Genomic DNA, 23,197 nt, shown 5'->3' with positions numbered 1-23,197 from the left:
TTTGCAGAGTGCTTATTTTGTGTCAGCAGGATCAGCAAGACTAACGGAGAGGTTGGACCTACGAAAACCAAATTCAAACTGCTGGGAGTGTTTGCTACATCGTTTTACTTCACAATAATTACAATTTATATCGTCAATAACATTCACAAAGTCGGCGACGGAAACGATAGCTGGGTTTACAAAGTCTCATTTTTCCCCAGCATCGTCTTCATAGTTGGTTACATTATTTTCGTTAACTTAAATCATTTCGTTCATTGTAATTGTAATTTGGAAATTTATGTCGCATTCAAAGAGATTGATACGCTCTTAAATATTAATACAAACAATAATTTCTACTGCCAATGCTTTAAGCAAAATGTCATGATTATTTCAATTGTATTTATTAGCCACACTTTGTATCATGTTAGTGAGTGCCTTTTTTTAACAGCTAGCTTTCATTGGGCTCTAGTGTGGCCTGCATATTTCTTTCACGATCTTGAGATGTGTATATTATGTTCTCTCATATGTATGACAAAGAGCAGATTAAATTTAATAAACGAACGACTCAAACATATAATACATGGCAGCAAATTGAACGATGAAAATGTGTCCAATACTACCTGTACGGAACCGACCGTACATGTTTGCCGCGTCAGCGTTTACTTACTTTATTGTAATTCAACTCAGTACTCATATCACCACGCTAGCGTGCGATCGCATATATCAATATATCATTATAATATAATTACGACTGTGAAAGTTAATAAATCTATCAAGAATCAAGTTTGGTTTACATCAATACCCTATCAGCTAAAGACAGTGCGGAGCTAACAAGGGAACCGTACATCTTTATGGTCCTTCGAAAGCGACTTTTGGTGTTTTAGTGAGTTTTGTGTGGTAGCGAATCGGTTCCGTCGGCTTCCCACCAGCGGGATCCCCCGATTGGATTGAGAGTGCGCACATATCACGCGGAACGCATTGAGCACTGAATTTCATGAACACAGCAAGCTAAGGAATCAAGTCCTACGTCGAATTATCAAGACAGCGTAATCAAGCAGCGCATATACATATATCAATAAACAATAAGGTACCTATCAAGTTTATCAAGGCGAAGATTCAGAAGTAAGAATTTTATCGCATAATATATTCATCAAGTAAAATCATGGACCAAGAAATGGAAGCAGTACTGCAAAATCAAGCCCAATTACAAGATGGAATTGGAAAAATTATCATAAATTTCAAGAAGGATAAACAAGATCGCAAAACAGCAGACTATATCAAGAGACGCCTGGAGAATTTAGAACTGTATTGGTCTGATTACACAGCCAATCATACCAAACTGGTAAAAAGTTACCCCCTACAAGAAATTGATTACTTCCGCGGTGACTTTTACGGTGAAACGAAGAAGCTCTACTTGCATGCCAGGGAGCTGCTGGAACAGTCAAGTGTTACAGGAAACAAGCCTACGCCTGCGCCCGTCCAACCAAGTCAAGCAGAATATGGAGGACCAGGTCAGACAAGCACAAAATATTCTACTCAACCTGGAGCTATATCAAGTAAGTCTTCAGGCCAACCATCAAGCCAACAAACAGTTGAGCTCAAGAGCTCTGGCAACAAGAGCAAGTTAGACGAATTGCTGAAAAAGCAGCTCAGCAATTTTAAAGCATTTACAAGATCAGTCTCGAACATTTGTGTGGAAACCATGAATGAAAAATGGGAATTCGAAGACTCCCTCAAAACTCTGCAAACACGCTGGATGGCAATAGACGCCCTTCACTGGGAGTTAGACAGCGAACTTGAAGGATCCAACCAGCAGTATGAAGCCAAGTTCACAGAACATGAAAATACATATATACAGATCAAGAAGACCATTAACAGCAAGCTATGGTCGGTGGCCCACAGGGAGAAAAGCACTCCACAACTCGACATTCCTATATTTAATGGTACGTTTCAACAGTGGATACCATTTAAAGATTTATTTACCGAGGCTATTCACAATAACCCAGGTTTATCAAATGCCCAAAAACTTCAATTTCTGAAGAGCAAACTTAAAGGAGAGGCTGAACGCATGATCCAACATCTCCAAATTAGCTCAGAAAATTATCTTACAAGTTGGGAAATATTAAATCACAGATACAACAACAAGAAAATAATTTTCACCACCCACATGAACACCATGATGAATATCCCGGTCATGCAGCAAGCCACGTCAAGCCACATTAAACGAATACATGACGTCACCACCGAGTGTCTAAACGCTATCAAGAACCTTGGAGTGAACATTGATACATGGGACCCTATTCTCGTTCACCTTCTAGTGCAGAAGTTAGATTCCGAAACGCACAGCGACTACCTAGAATCCCTGAGCGACCCCCGAGAACTACCATCTATCGGTGATTTCCTCAGTTTCATGGAGAACAAGTTCATCACCATGGAGTCTGCTCGTCGAAAACAAGAACAGCAGAGGCCAAGTACAAGTGCGGCCGCACCAAACAGATACGAAAAACCGCCAAGCAATTTGAAGCGCTATTATTCAAGCAACAAGGCTACTGCACAATCATCAAGTTCAAACATATTCAAGTTGAAATGCGTCGTCTGTAACAGCCCGGAGCATGGAATTTATTTTTGCAAGGAATTCTTAGAATTTACACCGACACAAAAACGCCAGTTCGTAACAAGAAACAATTTATGTTGCAATTGCCTATTCAATCACCACGGAAAACCTTGCACTTCAACAAAGAGATGCCGCGATTGCAACGGATATCATAATACAATATTACATGCCGCATATTCGAAGAATAACAATATGACACCAAATGACTCGTCAACAACACACGCTCAAAACAAGGAACGAAGCGGCGCCTCTCATGTGGCGAAACAGCAAACTACCCCAGAGGTTCTCCTTACTACCGCCCTTATCAAGGTGCAAGGGTTGAATGGTCAATACCACACTATACGGGCCCTTATAGACCAGGGTTCACAAGTATCGCTTATCACGGAAAGAGCAGTGCAACTACTTGGTCTGAAACGCCGCAAGTGTAAGGGTGTGATAACAGGAGTTGGCACCAAGGACAACACCTGCACTGGAATGATAACAATCAGCTGTAGCTCATTAACGGAGAATTTCACGTTTGACACCGACGTTTATATCATGAAAAGTTTAACAAGAAACCTACCGAACCATTCATTTGAAAAACCATCATGGGAATTTTCACAAGAGATGAAATTGGCCGATCCTGATTACAATTTAAGCAAGCCGATTGATATTTTACTCGGCGCCGAAGTCTATTCAAACATAATACAAGAAGGTATTTATAAAGTCGGTAACATGACGCCCGTTGCACAACAAACAAGGCTCGGCTGGATATTATGTGGGAAGGTGCAATTTCTGCAATGCAATGTCGTTCTAAATAATATTGACGATATTCAATCATTTTGGCAAATTGAAGATATCTCAGAGAACTCTTCATATTCGGCGGAAGAGATTAAATGCGTCGAATTATACAAGTCAACCACAACAAGGTTGGAAGACGGAAAATATCAAGTTAGATTACCCCTAAAATCAAACATACATCAGTTGGGTCAGTCAAAAAACAAGGCTGTAGCTCAATTTCTCCAAATGGAAAGAAAATTCAACAAGGATAAATACATAGAAAAAGAATACAAGGCATTCATGCACCAATATCAAGATTTGGGTCATATGAAACCATGCACTTCCGGTGACCATACGATGAAGCCAGACTACTACTTACCCCACCACAGTGTGGTACGCGAAGAGTCCACCACTTCTGCAGTCCGTGTGGTCTTCAATGCATCTGGAACCACCTCAACCGGAATAAGTCTGAATGACTGTATGTACGCGGGCCCTAACTTACAAAAGGACCTCTTGTCACTTATATTGGGGTGGAGACTGTACAAGGTAGCCTTCACCGCTGATATAGAGAAAATGTTTAGGCAGATATGGGTCCACGAGGAAGATCAAGTTCTGCAAAAGATTGTCTGGAGAGACAGCCCCCATGAATCATTGCGAGAGTACCAACTCCGAACCATAAGTTACGGGATGAAGGCTGCCAGCTACCTCGCGATGATGACCCTCCAGCAGCTGGCTGAAGATGAGCGACAGAACTACCCAGAAGCAGCAAGAGTTGTCGAAAACTATTTCTACATGGACGACTTACTCTACGGTACGCATTCATTAGAAACCGCCTTACAATTGAAACACGATCTTATCAAGCTCATGAAATCAGGAGGTCTCAATCTAAGAAAATGGAACTCCAATTGTCAAGAATTACAAGACCAACAAGATCAGAATACCTACGCATTCAAACAAGCTGAGACAACAAAAACACTCGGTCTCATATGGGTTCCTAACGAAGACGTTTTCACATTCAAATCGAAAATACCCGAATCTGAACAAAAACGAACCACTAAGAGAAGCCTCTTGTCCGATATATCAAGATTATTTGACCCCTTAGGGTGGTTGACCCCACTATCAACTAAGTTGAAACTTTTATTTCAACGTGTGTGGCAAACAAAATGCAACTGGGATGACAAGCTTCCCGATGTTATATGTTTGGATTGTTATAAGTGTCATACCAATATCAGATTTCATTTCAATGAACTTGAAGAGAGACACCTTTATACCTATGAGCGAACATGACGTCAGAGGTTGTTATGCACAGAAAAATAATTACTATTGCCATAGTCAGAAGCCAGAATATCAAATGAAGAGCGACAAGAACTTATGTGAGACGGAGAATCAAGAATGCAAGGCAAATATACATCTATGCAAGAACGAGTGGAGAGACACCCATGCCATCAACACATACCTATTTTTCTGTTGCACGACGTGCGCGATAAGGTCAATGTGCGAGTATCAAGTAGCCGCGCATCAGCTGACCGGAGCGGGCATTATACATATAGGTCATGGCTGTATTATCAAGACAAATGAGCTGACAATTTCTCCTCACAAGACACATGAAAGTGAGGTTCGAATTTTGCCTCAAGTACACAGCCCTACAATGTCGCCTATCAATAATTTGATCAATATAACTGTCCCACATTTGCACATAGCAAATGAGTCACAACAAGAGTTGGAAAAGGAGGCATCAGTTATTGAGAACAAAATTAATGACTTGAAAAATAAACAAGTACTGATATCAGACAGCGTGTCTAACCACGACATCCACCACTACGCTATGATATACTTACTCGTTGGCGCAGCTGGTATGGTGGGACTAATCTACATGGCCAGACGAGCCCAATGCGGGCGCAAGAGAGCTCCTACAACCAGAGCAGACGGAGAGGGTGCTCAGACAAGGAGCCCAGCGGCGGCGGCGGCGGCGCCTCGGCATTGCAGGACGACCGTGGCGCGACAAGAGAGCGCTCACACAGTATTCGAAATGCTGGAGAGGCGACGGGAGAACAAGTCTACTAGCCCAGTGTTGAAAAAGTTTAATGACTTCATAAGTGAAAATTCAGTTTAATGAAATACTTAAGTATCATGTATTAGACTTTTATTAAGTTTTCAAGTTTTTAAGTTTATTTGACATGTATTAAACTTTGTTAAGTTTTTAAATTTAGTCTGCATGTATATTAGACTTTTACTAAGTTTCAAGTTTTTAAGTCTTAACATAATTTGCTTAGGTTATTTCATCTTATCATTTCTGGCCGGGGAAGATGTACGGAACCGACCGTACATGTTTGCCGCGTCAGCGTTTACTTACTTTATTGTAATTCAACTCAGTACTCATATCACCACGCTAGCGTGCGATCGCATATATCAATATATCATTATAATATAATTACGACTGTGAAAGTTAATAAATCTATCAAGAATCAAGTTTGGTTTACATCAATACCCTATCAGCTAAAGACAGTGCGGAGCTAACAAGGGAACCGTACACTACCTGTGTTTATTCCGTTTACCTTAGAGAAGAACAATGTAACGCCCGTATGTCTGAGATAAAAGAATTGGCCTTAGCATACAATATGATTGGACAGCTTTATCTTAAAATCAACCAGGTTTTTAATTTTATAATGCTTCTAGGCTTGATTGGTGCATTCTCATATGTGGTTATAACTACATGGTCTACTCTGTACTATTACAGATTAGGAGGTCCTATTTACGCGACTATGTCGTTACTGAGTAAAACAGTCTGGGTTATAAATGAGTCTATTTCAACTTTTGTCATTTGCATCGTATGTGATTGGTTCAGCTCCGCTCGGACAGTGACCAGATCACTGCTTGCTGAAATAATCATTGATTATGAACAGGCTACTTCGGTGAGGGCCGCGGCCAAGTCATTTATGGAACTAGTTAGTGCCTGGCCGCTGCAAATGATTGTATACGACATGTTCCCAGTCGATATTTCTTTAATATTGAAATTTGTCAGCACTTGTACCACATATCTTATCATTATGCTGCAATTTATACATTTCGTTTAATTCTACACTGAAAATCTCTGTTTCCCTCAGCCACTAGGCATGCATGACACCGTATGTAATCAATCCACTAAGCTGATTAAAAAAAAGTTGTTTATGTAATTGTCACAAAAAGTGTCAAAAAAAGGAAAGAGCTGAAAGTGTTTTTGGTTCGGTTATTTATTTGCACGTAGTTAGTACATTAGTATATTTAATACATTAAGGCAAGTTAACTTATTAATCTTATTGATTGAAAGTGGGAATGTACACTAGGTAACATCATTGTTTGATAGTAAACAAGGTTTACGAAATGAAATGTCGGAAATTAATAACGAACTGGAATAAAATTCACGCCGGTGCTCATTATTTGTAAAATAATCGTTTTGAAAACTCTTGCCATGGCAACTATGGTTGACGGTGAAAACAAACAAATAGGAAGGACAAAAGTATCGAAAGCTAAAAAAATCAAAGATGTTTTTTTTGCAATGCAACCTGCCATCTTTGCAGAGTACTTGTTTTGTGTCAACAGGATCAGCAAGACTAACGGAGAGGTTAGACCTCCGAGGAACAAATTCAAACTACTGGGAGTTTTTGCTACATTATTTTATTTCACAATAATTACAATTTATATCGTTAATAACATTCACAAAGTCGGCGGTGGGAACGAAAGCTGGGTTTACAAAGTCTCATTTTTCCCCAGCATCGTCTTCATAGTTGGTTACATTATTTTTGTTAACTTGAATCATTTCGTTCATTGTGAGTGTAATTTAGAAATTTATGTCGCATTCAAAGAGATCGATACGCTCTTAAATATTAATACAAACAATAATTTCTACTGCAAATGTTTTAAGCAAAATGTCATGATTATTTCAATCGTATTTATTTGCCATATTTTGTATCATATCAGTGAGTGCCTTTTTTTAATTGGCAGCTTTGATTGGGCTCTAGTGTGGCCAGCATATTTCTTTCATGATCTCGAAAAGTGTATATTATGTTCCCTCATATGTATGACAAAGAATAGATTAAATTTAATAAATGAAAGACTCAAACATATAATACATGGAAGCAAATTGAACGATGAAAATGTGTCCAATACTACCTGTGTTTATTCCGTTTACCGTAGCGAAGATCAAGGTAACGCCCGTATGTCTGAGATAAAAGAATTGGCCTTAGCATACAATATGATTGGACAGCTTTATCTTAAAATCAACCAGGTTTTTAATTTTATAATGCTTCTCGGCTTGATTGGTGCATTCTCATATGTGGTTATAACTACATGGTCTACTCTGTACTATTACAGATTAGGAGGTCCTATTTACGCGACTATGTCGTTACTGAGTAAAACAGTCTGGGTTATAAATGAGTCTATTTCAACTTTTATCATTTGCATCGTATGTGATTGGTTCAGCTCCGCTCGGACAGTGACCAGATCACTGCTTGCTGAAATAATCATTGATTATGAACAGGCTACTTCGGTGAGGGCCGCGGCCAAGTCATTTATGGAACTCGTAGGAGCCTGGCCGCTGCAAATGATTGTATACGACATGTTCCCAGTCGATATTTCTTTAATCTTGAAATTTGTCAGCACTTGCACCACATATCTTATCATTATGCTGCAATTTATACATTTCGTTTAATTCTACACTGAAAATCTCTGTTTCCCTCAGCCACTAGGCATGCATGACACCGTATGTAATCAATCCACTAAGCTGATTAAAAAATAGTTGTTTATGTCATTGTCACAAAAAGTTTTTATGAAAAAGCAAACACGAAAGAGCTGAAAGTGTTTTTGGTTCGGTTATTTATTTGCACGTAGTTAGTACATTAGTATATTTAATACATTAAGGCAAGTTAACTTATTAATCTTATTGATTGAAAGTGGGAATGTACACTAGGTAACATTGTTTGATAGTAAACAAGGTTTACGAAATGGAATGTCGGAAATTAATAACGAACTGGAATAAAATTCACGCCGGTGCTCATTATTTGTAAAATAACCGTTTTGAAAACTCTTGCCATGGCAACTATGGTTGACGGTGAAAACAAACGAATAGGAAGGACAAAGGTATCGAAAGCTAAAAAAATCAAAGATGTTTTTTTTGCAATGCAACCTGCCATCTTTGCAGAGTACTTGTTTTGTGTCAACAGGATCAGCAAGACTAACGGAGAGGTTAGACCTCCGAGAAACAAATTCAAACTACTGGGAGTTTTTGCTACATTATTTTATTTCACAATAATTACAATTTATATCGTTAATAACATTCACAAAGTCGGCGGCGGGAATGAAAGCTGGGTTTACAAAGTCTCATTTTTCCCCAGCATCGTCTTCATAGTTGGTTACATTATTTTTGTTAACTTGAATCATTTCGTTTATTGTGAGTGTAATTTAGAAATTTATGTCGCATTCAAAGAGATCGATACGCTCTTAAATATTAATACAAACAATAATTTCTACTGCAAATGTTTTAAGCAAAATGTCATGATTATTTCAATCGTATTTATTTGCCATATTTTGTATCATATCAGTGAGTGCCTTTTTTTAATTGGCAGTTTTGATTGGGCTCTGGTGTGGCCAGCATATTTCTTTCATGATCTCGAAAAGTGTATATTATGTTCTCTCATATGTATGACAAAGAGCAGATTAAATTTAATAAACGAACGACTCAAACATATAATACATGGCAGCAAATTGAACGATGAAAATGTGTCCAATACTACCTGTGTTTATTCCGTTTACCTTAGAGAAGAACAATGTAACGCCCGAATGTCTGAGATAAAAGAATTGGCCTTAGCATACAATATGATTGGACAGCTTTATCTTAAAATCAACCAGGTTTTTAATTTTATAATGCTTCTCGGCTTGATTGGTGCATTCTCATATGTGGTTATAACTACATGGTCTACTCTGTACTATTACAGATTAGGAGGTCCTATTTACGCGACTATGTCGTTACTGAGTAAAACAGTCTGGGTTATAAATGAGTCTATTTCAACTTTTATCATTTGCATCGTATGTGATTGGTTCAGCTCCGCTCGGACAGTGACCAGATCACTGCTTGCTGAAATAATCATTGATTATGAACAGGCTACTTCGGTGAGGGCCGCGGCCAAGTCATTTATGGAACTCGTAGGAGCCTGGCCGCTGCAAATGATTGTATACGACATGTTCCCAGTCGATATTTCTTTAATATTGAAATTTGTCAGCACTTGTACCACATATCTTATCATTATGCTGCAATTTATACATTTCGTTTAATTCTACACTGAAAATCTCTGTTTCCATCAGCCACTAGGCATGCATGACACCGTATGTAATCAATCCACTAAGCTGATTAAAAAATAGTTGTTTATGTCATTGTCACAAAAAGTTTTTATGAAAAAGCAAACAGGAAAGAGCTGAAAGTGTTTTTTGTTCGGTTATTTATTTGCACGTAGTTAGTACATTAGTATATTTAATACATTAAGGCAAGTTAACTTATTAATCTTATTGATTGAAAGTGGGAATGTACACTAGGTAACATCATTGTTTGATAGTAAACAAGGTTTACGAATTGAAATGTCGGAAATTAATAACGAACTGGAATAAAATTCACGCCGGTGCTCATTATTTGTAAAATAACCGTTTTGAAAACTCTTGCCATGGCAACTATGGTTGACGGTGAAAACAAACGAATAGGAAGGACAAAGGTATCGAAAGCTAAAAAAATCAAAGATGTTTTTTTTGCAATGCAACCTGCCATCTTTGCAGAGTACTTGTTTTGTGTCAACAGGATCAGCAAGACTAACGGAGAGGTTAGACCTCCGAGAAACAAATTCAAACTACTGGGAGTTTTTGCTACATTATCTTATTTCACAATAATTACAATTTATATCGTTAATAACATTCACAAAGTCGGCGGCGGGAACGAAAGCTGGGTTTACAAAGTCTCATTTTTCCCCAGCATCGTCTTCATAGTTGGTTACATTATTTTTGTTAACTTGAATCATTTCGTTCATTGTGAGTGTAATTTAGAAATTTATGTCGCATTCAAAGAGATCGATACGCTCTTAAATATCAATACAAACAATAATTTCTACTGCAAATGTTTTAAGCAAAATGTCATGATTATTTCAATCGTATTTATTTGCCATATTTTGTATCATATCAGTGAGTGCCTTTTTTTAATTGGCAGTTTTGATTGGGCTCTGGTGTGGCCTGCATATTTCTTTCATGATCTCGAAAAGTGTATATTATGTTCCCTCATATGTATGACAAAGAATAGATTAAATTTAATAAATGAAAGACTCAAACATATAATACATGGAAGCAAATTGAACGATGGAAATGAGTCCAATACTACCTGTGTTTATTCCGTTTACCGTAGCGAAGATCAAGGTAACGCCCGTATGTCTGAGATAAAAGACTTGGCCTTAGCATACAATATAATTGGAGAGCTTTATCTTAAAATCAACCAGGTTTTTAATTTTATAATGCTTATAGGCGTGATTGGTGCATTCTCATATGTGGTTATAACAATATGGGCCACTCTGTACTATCACAGATTAGGAGGTCCTATTTACGCGAGTATGTCGTTACTGAGTACGACAGTCTGGGTTGTAAATGAGTCTGTTTCAACTTTTATCATTTGCATCGTATGTGATTGGTTCAGCTCTTCACGGAAAGTGACCAGATCACTGCTTGCTGAAATAATCATTGATTATGAACAGGCTACTTCGGTAAGGGCCGCGGCCAAGTCATTTATGGAACTAGTTAGTGCCTGGCCGTTGCAAATGATTGTATACGACATGTTCCAGGTCGATATTTCCTTAATCTTGAAATTTGTCAGCACTTGCACCACATATCTTATCATTATGCTGCAATTTATACATTTCGTTTAATTCTTCTCTGAAGATCTCTGTCAAATATTATGAAGTAAATATAAAATTAAACCGCTACAAATGTTACCTAAAGTTTGTAGTAAAATAGTTTAAAAAAAATGACTCCTTCACATGTATACAATCATTTAAAATGAAAAATAATATAAACAAGAAAATAATAGCTCAGCCTTGGCTTATTCTAAATTGATTATTTAACAAGTCTTGACATTATTGATGCTTGGTTTCAATTCACTCAAACAAATAAATTATTCATGGACGCGATGTAAAATGATTGCTATCTGTACTTTTCCATAACATTATTGCTACAAGCTACACTAACAGTATTGGAAAGTACTATGGGAGGTGGATTGTAATTATTTTCAACAAACGCAAAGAAATGACGAGAGTTGATACTGCTCAGCACAATAATGGTGTAAAAGCCAAGAGCATAGAAGTACTGCCCGACAATGTCACGTCAATTCTATCTTGTGTGAAACCTCTCCTGTTTCTTGAGAACTTATTTGGAATATTCAGATTTAGAAATAACAGTGGAAAATTACATTTATCGGGTGTAAATGTAAAAATATTAGGGATTGGTACATTTATAGTTTACATTGCAATTTTTTATACATTCACAGATGTGTTGAGATTTGGAAGAAAAAAGCTCCTTGATAATGTTCCAACTTTTATTTTGCATGTGGAATATATTGTAACAATAGTACTAACATCATTTGTTTTAGTTAAAACGAATATTGAAATTTATTTGGGTTTCAGTGAAATCGATAAAAGTTTATACATTAACGCAGATACAACTTTTTACAAACGTTCCCGCCGACACACATATCTACTTTTAGGAAGTATTTTGTTAGTTCACTTCTCTTATAACTTACTACCATACATGTTTAATTTGTTTTCTATAGAAACTTTAATTATATGGCCAGTATATTTTCTGCAGGATCTTGAAATTTTATTTTTCTGTAAGCTCATATGTATGCTCAAAACTAGGTTACATATAATTAACAAACATTTAAATAATGCTGCTTGCATTTGTAATGGAAACCGTAACATTTACACAATCACTGGGGAAGCGCTTACTGATTTTCTTATACTTAAAAAAATCAGAATTGTAAATTTAGCTTCAGTTTACCACAAAATTGCTCATTTATGTAGTTTAGTAAATGAACTATTCAATTTCCTTATTTTCATGTCTCTGATAAGTGTTTTCTTTTATACCTTGATAACGATATGCATGACTCTGTATTATGTACAAATTGAGTTAGATGTAAAAACAACAGCATGGTTGTCTATCAAGATAGTTTGGAATATCATAGAAATGGGTCACATTGTATCCATAATAGTGGTTTGTGAAATGTTAGTGACGACACGAAAGAAGACAAAAGTGCTAATCACAGAAATAATAATAAATTATAATCTACAAGAGACTATGAGAATGGAAGCGAAATCATTTTTAAAGCTCGTAGAAGCTTGGCCATTGAAAATATCTGTTTACGATATGTTCTACGTTGATACCTCCTTGTTATTGAAGTTTATTAATGTTTGTACAGTTTATTTAATATTCATGTTGCAGATACCTATGTTCATAAATTTTAGCATGCAATAAATCAAAATTATTTGTTTAAATTGTATAATGCTTATTGCTATCGCTATTTGCACAAGGTACTAATGTAAGTAAATTTAAGTGTAATTATAGTATTAATAAATACTTAATCTTATAAAAATGTTCATTGAAGTTTTATTGTTAATATGGATTGATTAAAACAATTTTGAAGTTAATAAAACTAATTCCAAATTAATAACAACCTAACTCTACAATATTCTGTTTGTTTTAATTCTAATGTGTATAATGTAAATCATGTTACACACGACACGTAAGTATCATTTTTCTTTGCCTTAATTGAAACTAATTCAAAATATTCAAAATATGCCTTAAACATTCAACTGCTTTCGGAGAAAGTAATGACGAGTATGAAACTGTAGGTACTACATACAGCATTCTTATAATCTCTACTAGATAACCATGATAAAAAGGATAAGTAATAACTACCTCCATCATATTTCTTGTATGATGGTGATCTAAAAAAATAATCAGGGAATTTATTATTACAGTTTAAACTTTCAAATCCCGTTTAGAAAGTTAATCTTATAAGTTCCAACATCGGAACAGTATTGAACAGTTGTTCGATGTTCTTCATGACTATTCTGGCGCCGACTGCCACGACCGGGTCTCCGAACTTTTCAGCAACCAGCCTCCAGTGTTTGTTCATGAACTTCAGGACTAAGTTACCTGTGAAGGAGAAAAAATGCCTTTAGTACATGCACTAGCCAAACCTTTTACTTAATAATATTAAATATCAAACGAATTAACACTCAAGAGCAATGAAATTGATTTACAAAAAAGCCGATAGGTACCAAATGAATAAGTAAAATTTTTTCAAACATTTAATACAGAATTGGATCAAAATGTTTACGTTTTTTAGTTGGTAATATTCTGATGAGCTGTTATTTAATGTTCTTCAATATTGCAGACGGATCGTCATTAAGTTATAGTCCGTTTAGGAGTAATTTGAGACTATTGTCACTGGAACTTTTTTCATTGCTCGTGTACTTCCATTCAACATGTACTCACTGATAAACGGGCTGTTCTGCACGAGGTTAGTCATGTGGTAGACAACCTGCCCGCTGTACCGGTGGGTGGTCGAGTGTCTCTGCAGCTTCAGGTACTGTAGCCCGTCCCGTAGCACCGGGGCTAGCTGAAGCGTTATCGTCATGTCTAGGTTGTCTGCAAAAGGTCATCACATCATCATCACGACCCATTACGTCCCCACTGCTGGGGCACGGGTCTCCTTCCAATGAAGGAAGGGTTTTAGGCCTAGTCCACCACGCTGGCCTACCCAAGTAACATTTCATTCGAGCTTAGGTTGTAAGAAATGCCTTTAGGTTTTAAAAGGGTTGTGAAAAGGTTAATGATTTGCTATCTGATCATATTGAGTACTTGAGAATGATTACTAAGTCCTAAAACTAATTGTTTATTAATACAACCTTGTAGCTGCTGATAAGAGTTTATATTAACGTTATTTTAACATGTATTTCAGGAGCATATAGTTCTAGGATCTTATAGTTGTCGTAGACTCCTGATTTACTTCTAGAAAAGCTAGCATTAATGCTAAAGTGAGAGCTTAAGGTTAAATTTTTAACCTTGATACAACCATAAAGTTATGGAATATTTAAATTACTTATAAGTATTTTTTAAAACCTATCTTAAACCTTTAGGTTGATAAGAGTTGTCTAGGCAAACAAATTAGGACTACTTGGTGAAAACCAAAAGCATTAAGCACTGGCTATGAGCTAAAGGCATGATTTAAGTCCTACAAGAATATTTTAAAGCTTTAGAGGCATCCTCAAAATATGTTTAATGCTTTTTAGTAATTTCCTAACGGCCGCCATATTTTTTCACTGAAATAAAAAAAAACTTACCAAAAAGATACATTTTAATTAATAAGGGAAAATTCAGTAGCGTTTCCTATACTATTCCAAATATATGTTTTTTTATATAGACAGTACTTTTATTTCTAATATAAATTTACACCAAACATAAAATTTTATCTATTTTTTTTAATTAAAATATCTTCAAATTTATCATTTACAAAAGGCCCGTCACTTATACAGAACTATTATCCGAAAGTATCACAATAAAGTGCTAGTCGCACAAGGTTTTCATATTTCCTGACTTCAGCCTAACTATGTACTTACTGTATTTTGTATTAATACAACACTTACAAGTTAGCCATTTTGAGTCTTGGAAAGTGTCAGGTAATGGCGCCATTTATTATAATTATTATAAAATCTTACACAGAAACATTTTAAGACCCGAGAGTCCTGGGAAGGCATTACAAATATCCATCAAATATGTTTCAAGTTATAGAAGAGTTACATCCAGGACTAATTTAGAACTTAAAAGCTGTCTTCCAAGGTTATGTTAACGTTAAATTAAGGTTGTGAAGGTTTTATTTAGGTTCTGTGTAAGTTGTTCAAAAGGTTCTGGGTTTGAGCTATAGGTTTTGCTGTAGCTCTCAGAAAGGTTCTAAAACGTGGGCCCTTTTTGCACTCAGGAGGTTAATATAAGGTTAATATAAGGTTATCGAGCCTTCTAAGTCTCACGAGTTGATTTCCATACAAAGTTTCTAGAACCTTTTCAAAACCTTTTTAAAACCAAAAATGTTACTTGGGTAGTGCGGGTTGGTTGGCAAAAGGTAAGAAGGGTAAATGGTACAGAAAGTAAATTATAAGTTGAAGGGTTACATACAAATAGGAATATATTGGTAGAAAAAGCCAACTTTACCACAGTGAAAACTCAACATAGTTTGTGTGAAAAATCTGTTCTTTGCGATTTTCAAAGATTGTGGAACGGATGTTGATTAAAACTACATTCTGAGTCATTTCTTAACTAATGATTTGGACATTTATTCTAATGTATGTCTTGGTACTCACTGCATTTAATATAGGAATCTCCTCCACCATTTATAGGAAAGATAAGTATTTTTCCTGTTGATACATATTTTCCTGTGACTGTTAAAGTACAACGCACTTCAAATTTAATGGTGTGATTCATCAACCTGAAAGTTAAAGAAAACGTAAAAGCGGTAGTATACCAAAAACAGTTAAAAGTTTTATTTGTACCTATATCTCTGCTTTCCTTCTAAACTTCTACTAACTTACTTGGCATCCCTGACCACGCACCCATCCCAACCCTTAGCGACGCCGTGCGTGAAGGTGACCTTGAGTCCCCCGGGCAGGGTCAAGGACAATTTGTCCACCGTGTAGGGGACAATAGACTCTATGCCGAGGTCCGGCACCCCTCGCACGAACCCCGGGAGAGCCTCCTGAATGGCTGTCTTCAGACATGCGTCGGTGGCGTGGACGCACGGGTGGACGAAGTTGGCTGGAATTGTTATAGTGGGATGGTAATTCATTTGAAGGTTTAGAAGAGGTTCTAAAAAGAAAGGCATACGAATGTTATACTTAATGCAAGTATACCTATGCTATTAAAGTTTTGGTATACACTCACGAGCAATGGAAAAGTTCCACCTGCCATTGTCGTTCCATATGTCACTGGAACTTTTTTGGAACAAATAATGAATACATACATTATTCTTTATGTAAGTATATTCTTTAAAGAAAGTACTTACCTACTTAGTGTTGGAGGAGAGACATAGTGAAGTGGTGCAAGAAGTTTATGATTGCCTGCTGATGATGATGATGAAGAGCTGTGATAAGTTTAGTTCATGGGTGTTGGGCAACTTACGTGCTTCTCGTCCAGCATACGATGTGGTGAATAACCATGGCACTAAACTACATAATATCACTAAATATGTGCACTCCATTTCAGCGTAGTTGATTAAAACAGATTTGACCAACTGAGTGAGAAGTTTTTCATATCCTGTTTAGACTTCACACAGGATATGAGACTAAAAACTTAAACGGGATATTGTAAACATTATGTAGACTGCTAATAAAATGATGATTTCTTAAAGAATCAAATTAATTTGGCCATTTTTGAATTGTAGTTGAGATGGCCTGAATTTAACAAGAAAACTGATGAATGGCAAAGCAAATCGCTCACCATCACGGAAACGAGATTTTACGTTTATTTTTACTTTTCCTTGCATTGTTTCAGTGTTAAATGGAGTATAGTAGGCACCTAGTTGCTACTAAAATTGGCAACTAAAACCCTAACGTGGCTTGCATTAGGGACTAGGGTAATGTTCAAATAAAAACACCGCAAAATAAAACACACACAACACAATGGTATAAAATTACTTATCATTTTATTACATATCAATTAGTTACTCTAAGGACTGGTATTTAATAGACCTAGATATTTAAGTACTTACTTACTGTACTAAACACTAAATGTACGTGTAAAGCGGATAAAAACATTTTAGGCTTTCGATTATTTTTAAGTCAAAATAGTTATAGCAGAGTTAATTAATATCGTTGTCAAATAGTAGAAATAAGCAATCTCAACCCACTAAATCACGCCTAAAATAACAAAACACAGTGAACTGAATTAGAAGGTAGTAGGTAGTACCTACTTACAAGAAATGTATAGGGTTCAAAAAAATTCTCTGAAAGAAAGTGATCCTAAATAATATATCGAGACTAGTTTACAAATAGTGTGAGGATGTAGAAGGTGGTTCTACCCGGCGGGGGCGTCGGTGACGGGGATGCGGGGGCAGGGGCCGGACCGCGCCAGCGTCACTCCTGAAACAACGGTAAGTATAGATAAGATTTTAGTTACTGGGATTAAAGGAGCTATAAGGGAAATTGGACCTCTTGGTATCCTGATGACTGTATTCTCAAAAGAGGCAGTAATGTGCCGTATCATTGATTTGAGTGAGTACAGCGGCTTAGGTACGAGGGAAGAGAATCTATAAAGGTTACTATATCTCATTACACGATACCTTTAACCTGCAGCAAGTTGATTTGCGAGAATATGTAACAAGCTACCGTATATCAACATTTTCATACTACAACTTTATACTTATCTTTTGTACTTAATATCCAACATAGTACCTGGGTAGTCAGCGAGTTTCCTACGATGACTGGTTATTCATTTCCCCACAGTGACCAACCTTGGTATCAACTCCCACGAAAGGAGTCTCCCCGTTTAACATAAATATGCTATATATAAGAAAAGTGCTTTTCATGCTTAATAGACATTAAAATCTGACTATCCAATCCTTTCACCACAGTGACAAACCCTGTTTGTCACCAACTAGCCAAGACAACTAAGCTCCTAATATTATAAATACATTACCTCTCCCACAGCCCCTTGCGCAGTCGAGCCGGCCGGGGTTGCTGTACTCCTGCCCGTCGGAACCACACACGGGGTTGAACTCAGACGTGACGGGGCACTGCTGGATGCACTGCGCCTCCCGAGGACTCATTGTTGTGGCTCTGGAGACCAGGGAGAGGAAAAAAGTAAAAATGTTGGTCTATGGTAGAGGAGGATAAGTTGTGGCTCTGGAGACCAAGTGGAGACCAGACAGAATATTCGAGGTTAGATTTATGGTCTGTGGTAGAGGAGGCTAGTTTTGAGGTTAGAATTTTGGTCTATGGTTAAAGAATGAGTTTGAGACTGATTGTGGTGATGGATGCGTCGGATTTTGAATTTGGGGCTGTCGAGAATAAGTGGGGAACCTAGGTTTAACAGTAACCTAGGTTTTAAATGGGGCTGTGTCAGGTTAGGAAAGGTCAGGATTCTGTAAAAAATGCATCGTAGGCAAACATTCAGAATATAAGAAACACTCATGTTTTGAAATCTATCGGTGAGATTACGATTACACTTTACACATTCGATCTTAATTGTGCTGAAAGAAAAGTGTTGATTTTACAAAGAGTCTGGAAAGAGAGTAAAATGTATTAGTTTTTTATAATACTTATAAGGAAAAGCTTATACATGTTTTCCTTTCTAAAAGTAAATCGATAAAAGTTAGATACATTACTTACAAGATACATTATAGAGGTATTATAAGTTATCAGATACATTATAAAATTATTTACAGTAGTTTCAGTGAATACTTCTATCTACGAGTAAGAAAGTGGTGCTTAGTGTGAAATGTACAAATAGAAAGAAGAATAGTGAGATTCTAATTAAAGTAAATATCATGCCTAGAAAAATCCGAAGTCCAATATAAATAAATACAGTGTGCAGATAAAGATTTTTTCTTTGTTTTGTTATATTCACATAGTCCACATCCCCTGGATGCATCCAAAATTTTGATATGTCCTTAAACTTACCCTTACAGATGGTTCAGAAGTGATATCTTGTCCATTTTGATTAGATTGATTTTGGTCTGACGACGACGGTGTTATTTCATTTACTCTTACATTCTTCATTGTTTGTTCATCCTGATTGGTCCCCTGGTTCATAGGGGCGGCTGTATCTTGTTCGTTTTCGTTGGTTTTTGGCGGTGTCTTTTGAGAATCAGAAGGATTCGGGCCAGCCAAATGTCTTCCAAAAAATGGACCTTGCCCAGGATACTGGTTCTGCCCAAACTGCCCTTGAGGGTACTGATTTTGCCCAAAAGGTGGACGATTGGGATACGGTCCCTGGCTTGGGTAGGAAGGTGATCCTGGATACTGACCTTGAATTGGATATTGGCCTTGAGATGGATATGGGCCTTGAGTAGGATATTGGCCTTGTCCTATGAACTGCCCCTGACCAGGGTATTGATTTTGCCCAAATGGTGGTCGGTTCGGGTACGGTCCCTGGTTCCCTGGATACTGACTACCTGGGTACTGGCTACCTGGGTACTGGCTACCTGGGTACTGGCTTCCTGGGTACTGATTGGGGTATTGTCCTTGACTGCCGGGTCGAGGATACTGATCCGGGCGGTACTGCCCCGGGCCACCGGGGAACGGCTCTCGTTCTGGATAATATCCTTGTCCTGGATATTCCTGGGGATATTGACCTAGGGGATATTGGCCTTGCGGATATTGTCCCTGGTTCGGAAACTGTCCCTGATTCGGATATTGGCCTTGGTTAGGAAACTGGCCCTGATTGGGATATCCTGGCCTCGAACCTGGATATTGTCCTTGTCCAGGATATTGTCCTGGATATGGCCCTGGAACTCCTTGCTGTGGATATTGGCCTAAACCTCCTGGACCGCCTTGTTGTGGATATTGCCCTGGGTATTGCCCACCGTTAGGGTATGGTCCTTGACTGTTAGGCCCTGGATATTGAGTCTGGTTGAAATCTGATCCTTGATCTCCTTCATTCGGTGTAGAGTTTGGCCGCTTGTCGGGGGTGTTAACCTGAGTCTGATCTCTTCCCTGAGGCTTTTGTTCACTTGGTTTGTCTTCTTGTTGCGATTTCGGTTTATTTTGTCCTGCGTTTGATCCCGGCTGTTGATTTGGAGACTGGTCTAAACCCGGAAACTGCCCTCTGCCAATATTTAAACTATAACATTAGGGAGAGTCACACGACATTATAAAATAGACTGTCCCAAACTTGAAGTTAACTAACAATACAATGGCAAGATGTTTTACATTGAATCGGATCTCGTTTTACATTGGACCTTTGAATAAATAATATTTGAGTGTCATTTAATTCGTCATTATTATACTACATCATGTTACATTCTAAATGAGTAACTAAGTATATGTATTTCCTTTTGTTAATATATGATTAAGAATACACGTGTTTGTGATGCAAGAAATGAAATGGGATGTATCTACATATTACCTATTGATCCTAAGTTTAAGTCCTAAGTAACCAGTATAACGACAATCGATCGATATCTTCATTTTCTCAGATACATCATAATCACGTAAATTTAAAAATGCATAAAATGAAAAAACTTACGCAGTGGGTGCCGCCGTGGTCGGTTGTCCATTTTGTCCAGGGTTTTGATTCTGTCCGGGCTGGTTTTGTCCAGGGAACTGATTTTGTCCTGGGAACTGCTGGTTCTGTCCTGGAAATTGGTTCTGTCCAGGGAACTGGTTTTGCCCCGGAAACTGGTTCTGTCCTGGGAATTGATTCTGTCCGGGAAACTGGTTCTGGCCAGGGAATTGATTTTGTCCTGGGAACTGATTTTGTCCAGGGAACTGATTTTGTCCTGGGAACTGATTTTGTCCTGGGAACTGATTCTGTCCGGGAAACTGATTCTGTCCAGGAAACTGATTCTGTCCCGGAAACTGGTTCTGGCCTGGGAATTGATTCTGACCGGGGAATTGATTTTGACCGGGGAACTGATTCTGTCCGGGAAACTGACCGGGGAATAGACTTCCGTACCGGTCATCCAAGTCATCCGGGTCAGTGTCTGACTGGCGCCTTCTCCTGTTGAGGTCCATCCCGAGGGACGCCTGCACCATCACACCTGGAAACAATAATATTATACCTAGTTATTAGTTATAGGTAGACGGGTAGTTAAACTCAGTCTAGAGTCAGGTAAAGCTAACTTTGCAACACCCCGGATTAACGAAGGATACTTTTTATCCCCAAATTCGCACGGGATAAATTTTTAAGGCAAAGCGCCTAATAGCTAGTACTATAATATATTGTATAATAAAAGTAACATTTATAGTAATAGTAGTACCTTCTTGGCTAACACAGGTAACCCATGATATAAATTATCCACAACTTTGTTTCAGCATACCTACACATAATGATTAACATGGCACTGATCTCTTAGGACCTATTGACAATGACAATAGATCATACACACGCTACGCGGAAGCAATATACTTAGATACATGCCTGTAATTATAATTATTAGACGTCCCTTTGCCTTGGACATTATATTATTTTAATAAGTGAAACTTTGTTATTGCTAACCTGTGTAGGAACAGTTCACTAACTATGTGTGGGTAAAGCCCCTGTAGATAATATATTTTTGGAGATTAAAACACGAGCACGTTGTTGATATTGTAGGATATGGACAAAAGGACTGATTCATGCCATAATTATTATAGTGACGTTCGGAAGTAATTGCCATTTTTTACACGGCGACAAAAAAATAATCATATAGGTACATAGAATGAAGCTAGGTAGCCCAGCTGTTTGAAAGAGGAAAATATGAGTAAATACCTAAGTTTGTCTGGAATAAATAGCATTTAAAATACTTGCCTACTTGCTAAGTACGTTTGTGCTGGCGTAAAAACCGATTAGTTTGTTATGGTCTTCATAATTAATCAGAGTTTCTTTCCCATTATCCTCAATAACATAACAGAGTATGAATATTAAATCTTACTTAATAATTAAGTAGGTACTTGTAGTACCTATAGGTACCTACCTTCTTGTTTACTTCTTAATATGATACAGAAGCTTTTGTTATTTAGTTTAAATAAATGGAAGCTTTTGATAATAAAAATAAGTAGTAACCTCTTTTGTGATGGAAGGTCACCAAGCACATTGACATTCTGACTCGTGAATATTTCATTAAAAGCTTTGTACAGTTTTACAGAAAAACAAAGCGTGGGACGCCCGCTTGTACCTGGACTGAACATCCAATCTGTCTAACTTAGCCGGTAGTGGTTGGATGAGGACGGCCGATGCGCTCCTTAGGAACTTCCCAGATACCTATATTACCTATGTCCAGAAGATGATGATATTGGCTGGTGGTCTGACAGGCGTCTCCGAATGAGAAGCGCCATAAAACTGCTGTATCTTCGGCCTTCCTCATCCAGCTACCAGTTCCCCTGAAGAGAACGGAGGACGAGGTATGGAACGCGAGATGTTTGACGTTCCGTAGTCTAGTTCTCATTAGAAGCGTCACCACATAGATCATAATTAAAACATCATCATCATCACGACCCATCACGTCCCCACTTCTGAGGCACGGGTCTCCTTCCAATGAAGGAAGGGTATTAGGCCTAGTCCACCACGCTGGCCTAGTGCGGGTTGGTGGACCCAACACAAGCAACAACCCAACATAACAGCTACCAATTTGTTTTTAATTTGTCCTTAAATATATTTATTTAAAGTTGAGGGTAAAACGTCGATAACACCGCGACCTCGAACTATAATCTTTTCCAAAATAACTCTAAACAAAACTTACCCAGTACTAAACACGTCACTAAGGCCTTCATTTTAACTAATATTTATTTTTATTAATCACTAAATTAATCACAAATATCACAATATTCCCTGTTGGATGTAAGCGCGGCACTGCCCATCCACACAATACCGGCTTCGCTTATAAAGACCGGTGTAACTTGAAGAAACATAAATATAAACAAACCCAAGAGACGAGATTAGTGGACATTATCATTTAAATTAACGGTTTTTCTATTTATTAAAGTAAACGCAGTGTAGATAAATAGGTTTTTGATGAGTTATCTAATAAAGTAATCTGAGGGCTATGGATATCTATGTATACCTATAACATAATAATCATCGGGGTCGTTAATCAGT

At 37.5% G+C, this 23,197-nt stretch overlaps 3 protein-coding genes across 4 annotated transcripts; 1 reads left to right on the top strand and 2 right to left on the bottom strand.

The window, feature by feature from the left end:
- The first annotated feature begins 10,788 nt into the window (after positions 1–10,788).
- Positions 10,789–11,326, top strand: LOC119692587 (gustatory receptor 68a). Its single transcript, XM_038113669.2, has one exon. The coding sequence runs from the start codon at positions 10,789–10,791 to the stop codon at positions 11,278–11,280; it is 492 nt and encodes a 163-aa protein (XP_037969597.2). The 3' UTR covers positions 11,281–11,326.
- Positions 11,327–13,406: 2,080 nt separating this feature from the next.
- LOC105398207 (protein takeout) lies at positions 13,407–17,362 on the bottom strand. Its single transcript, XM_048629588.1, has 4 exons — positions 15,997–17,362; positions 15,769–15,893; positions 13,886–14,059; positions 13,407–13,564 (listed from the first exon to the last, which is right to left on the bottom strand). The coding sequence occupies exons 1-4, from the start codon at positions 16,284–16,286 to the stop codon at positions 13,407–13,409; spliced, it is 747 nt and encodes a 248-aa protein (XP_048485545.1). The 5' UTR covers positions 16,287–17,362.
- A 24-nt stretch (positions 17,363–17,386) lies between these two features.
- Positions 17,387–22,993, bottom strand: LOC105398206 (glutenin, high molecular weight subunit PW212). Of its 2 annotated transcripts, XR_005254278.2 has the most exons (5): positions 22,842–22,993; positions 20,648–21,161; positions 19,081–20,227; positions 18,098–18,237; positions 17,406–17,541 (listed from the first exon to the last, which is right to left on the bottom strand). XR_005254278.2 is itself a non-coding variant. In XM_011570262.3 (4 exons), the coding sequence occupies exons 1-4, from the start codon at positions 22,870–22,872 to the stop codon at positions 17,477–17,479; spliced, it is 750 nt and encodes a 249-aa protein (XP_011568564.3). In that variant the 5' UTR covers positions 22,873–22,992; the 3' UTR covers positions 17,387–17,476. The 2 variants fall into 2 exon arrangements, 1 of the variants encoding a protein (XP_011568564.3); XM_011570262.3 differs by lacking the exon at positions 19,081–20,227 and having other exon boundaries at positions 17,387–17,541; positions 22,842–22,992.
- Positions 22,994–23,197: the final 204 nt, after the last annotated feature.

This window comes from Plutella xylostella, chromosome 23, assembly GCF_932276165.1.
Source record: "Plutella xylostella chromosome 23, ilPluXylo3.1, whole genome shotgun sequence".
In the NCBI taxonomy this organism is placed as follows: Eukaryota; Metazoa; Arthropoda; class Insecta; order Lepidoptera; family Plutellidae; genus Plutella; species Plutella xylostella.
Note: the sequence above shows the minus strand (reverse complement) of the source record. Positions and strands in the feature narration are given on the sequence as shown.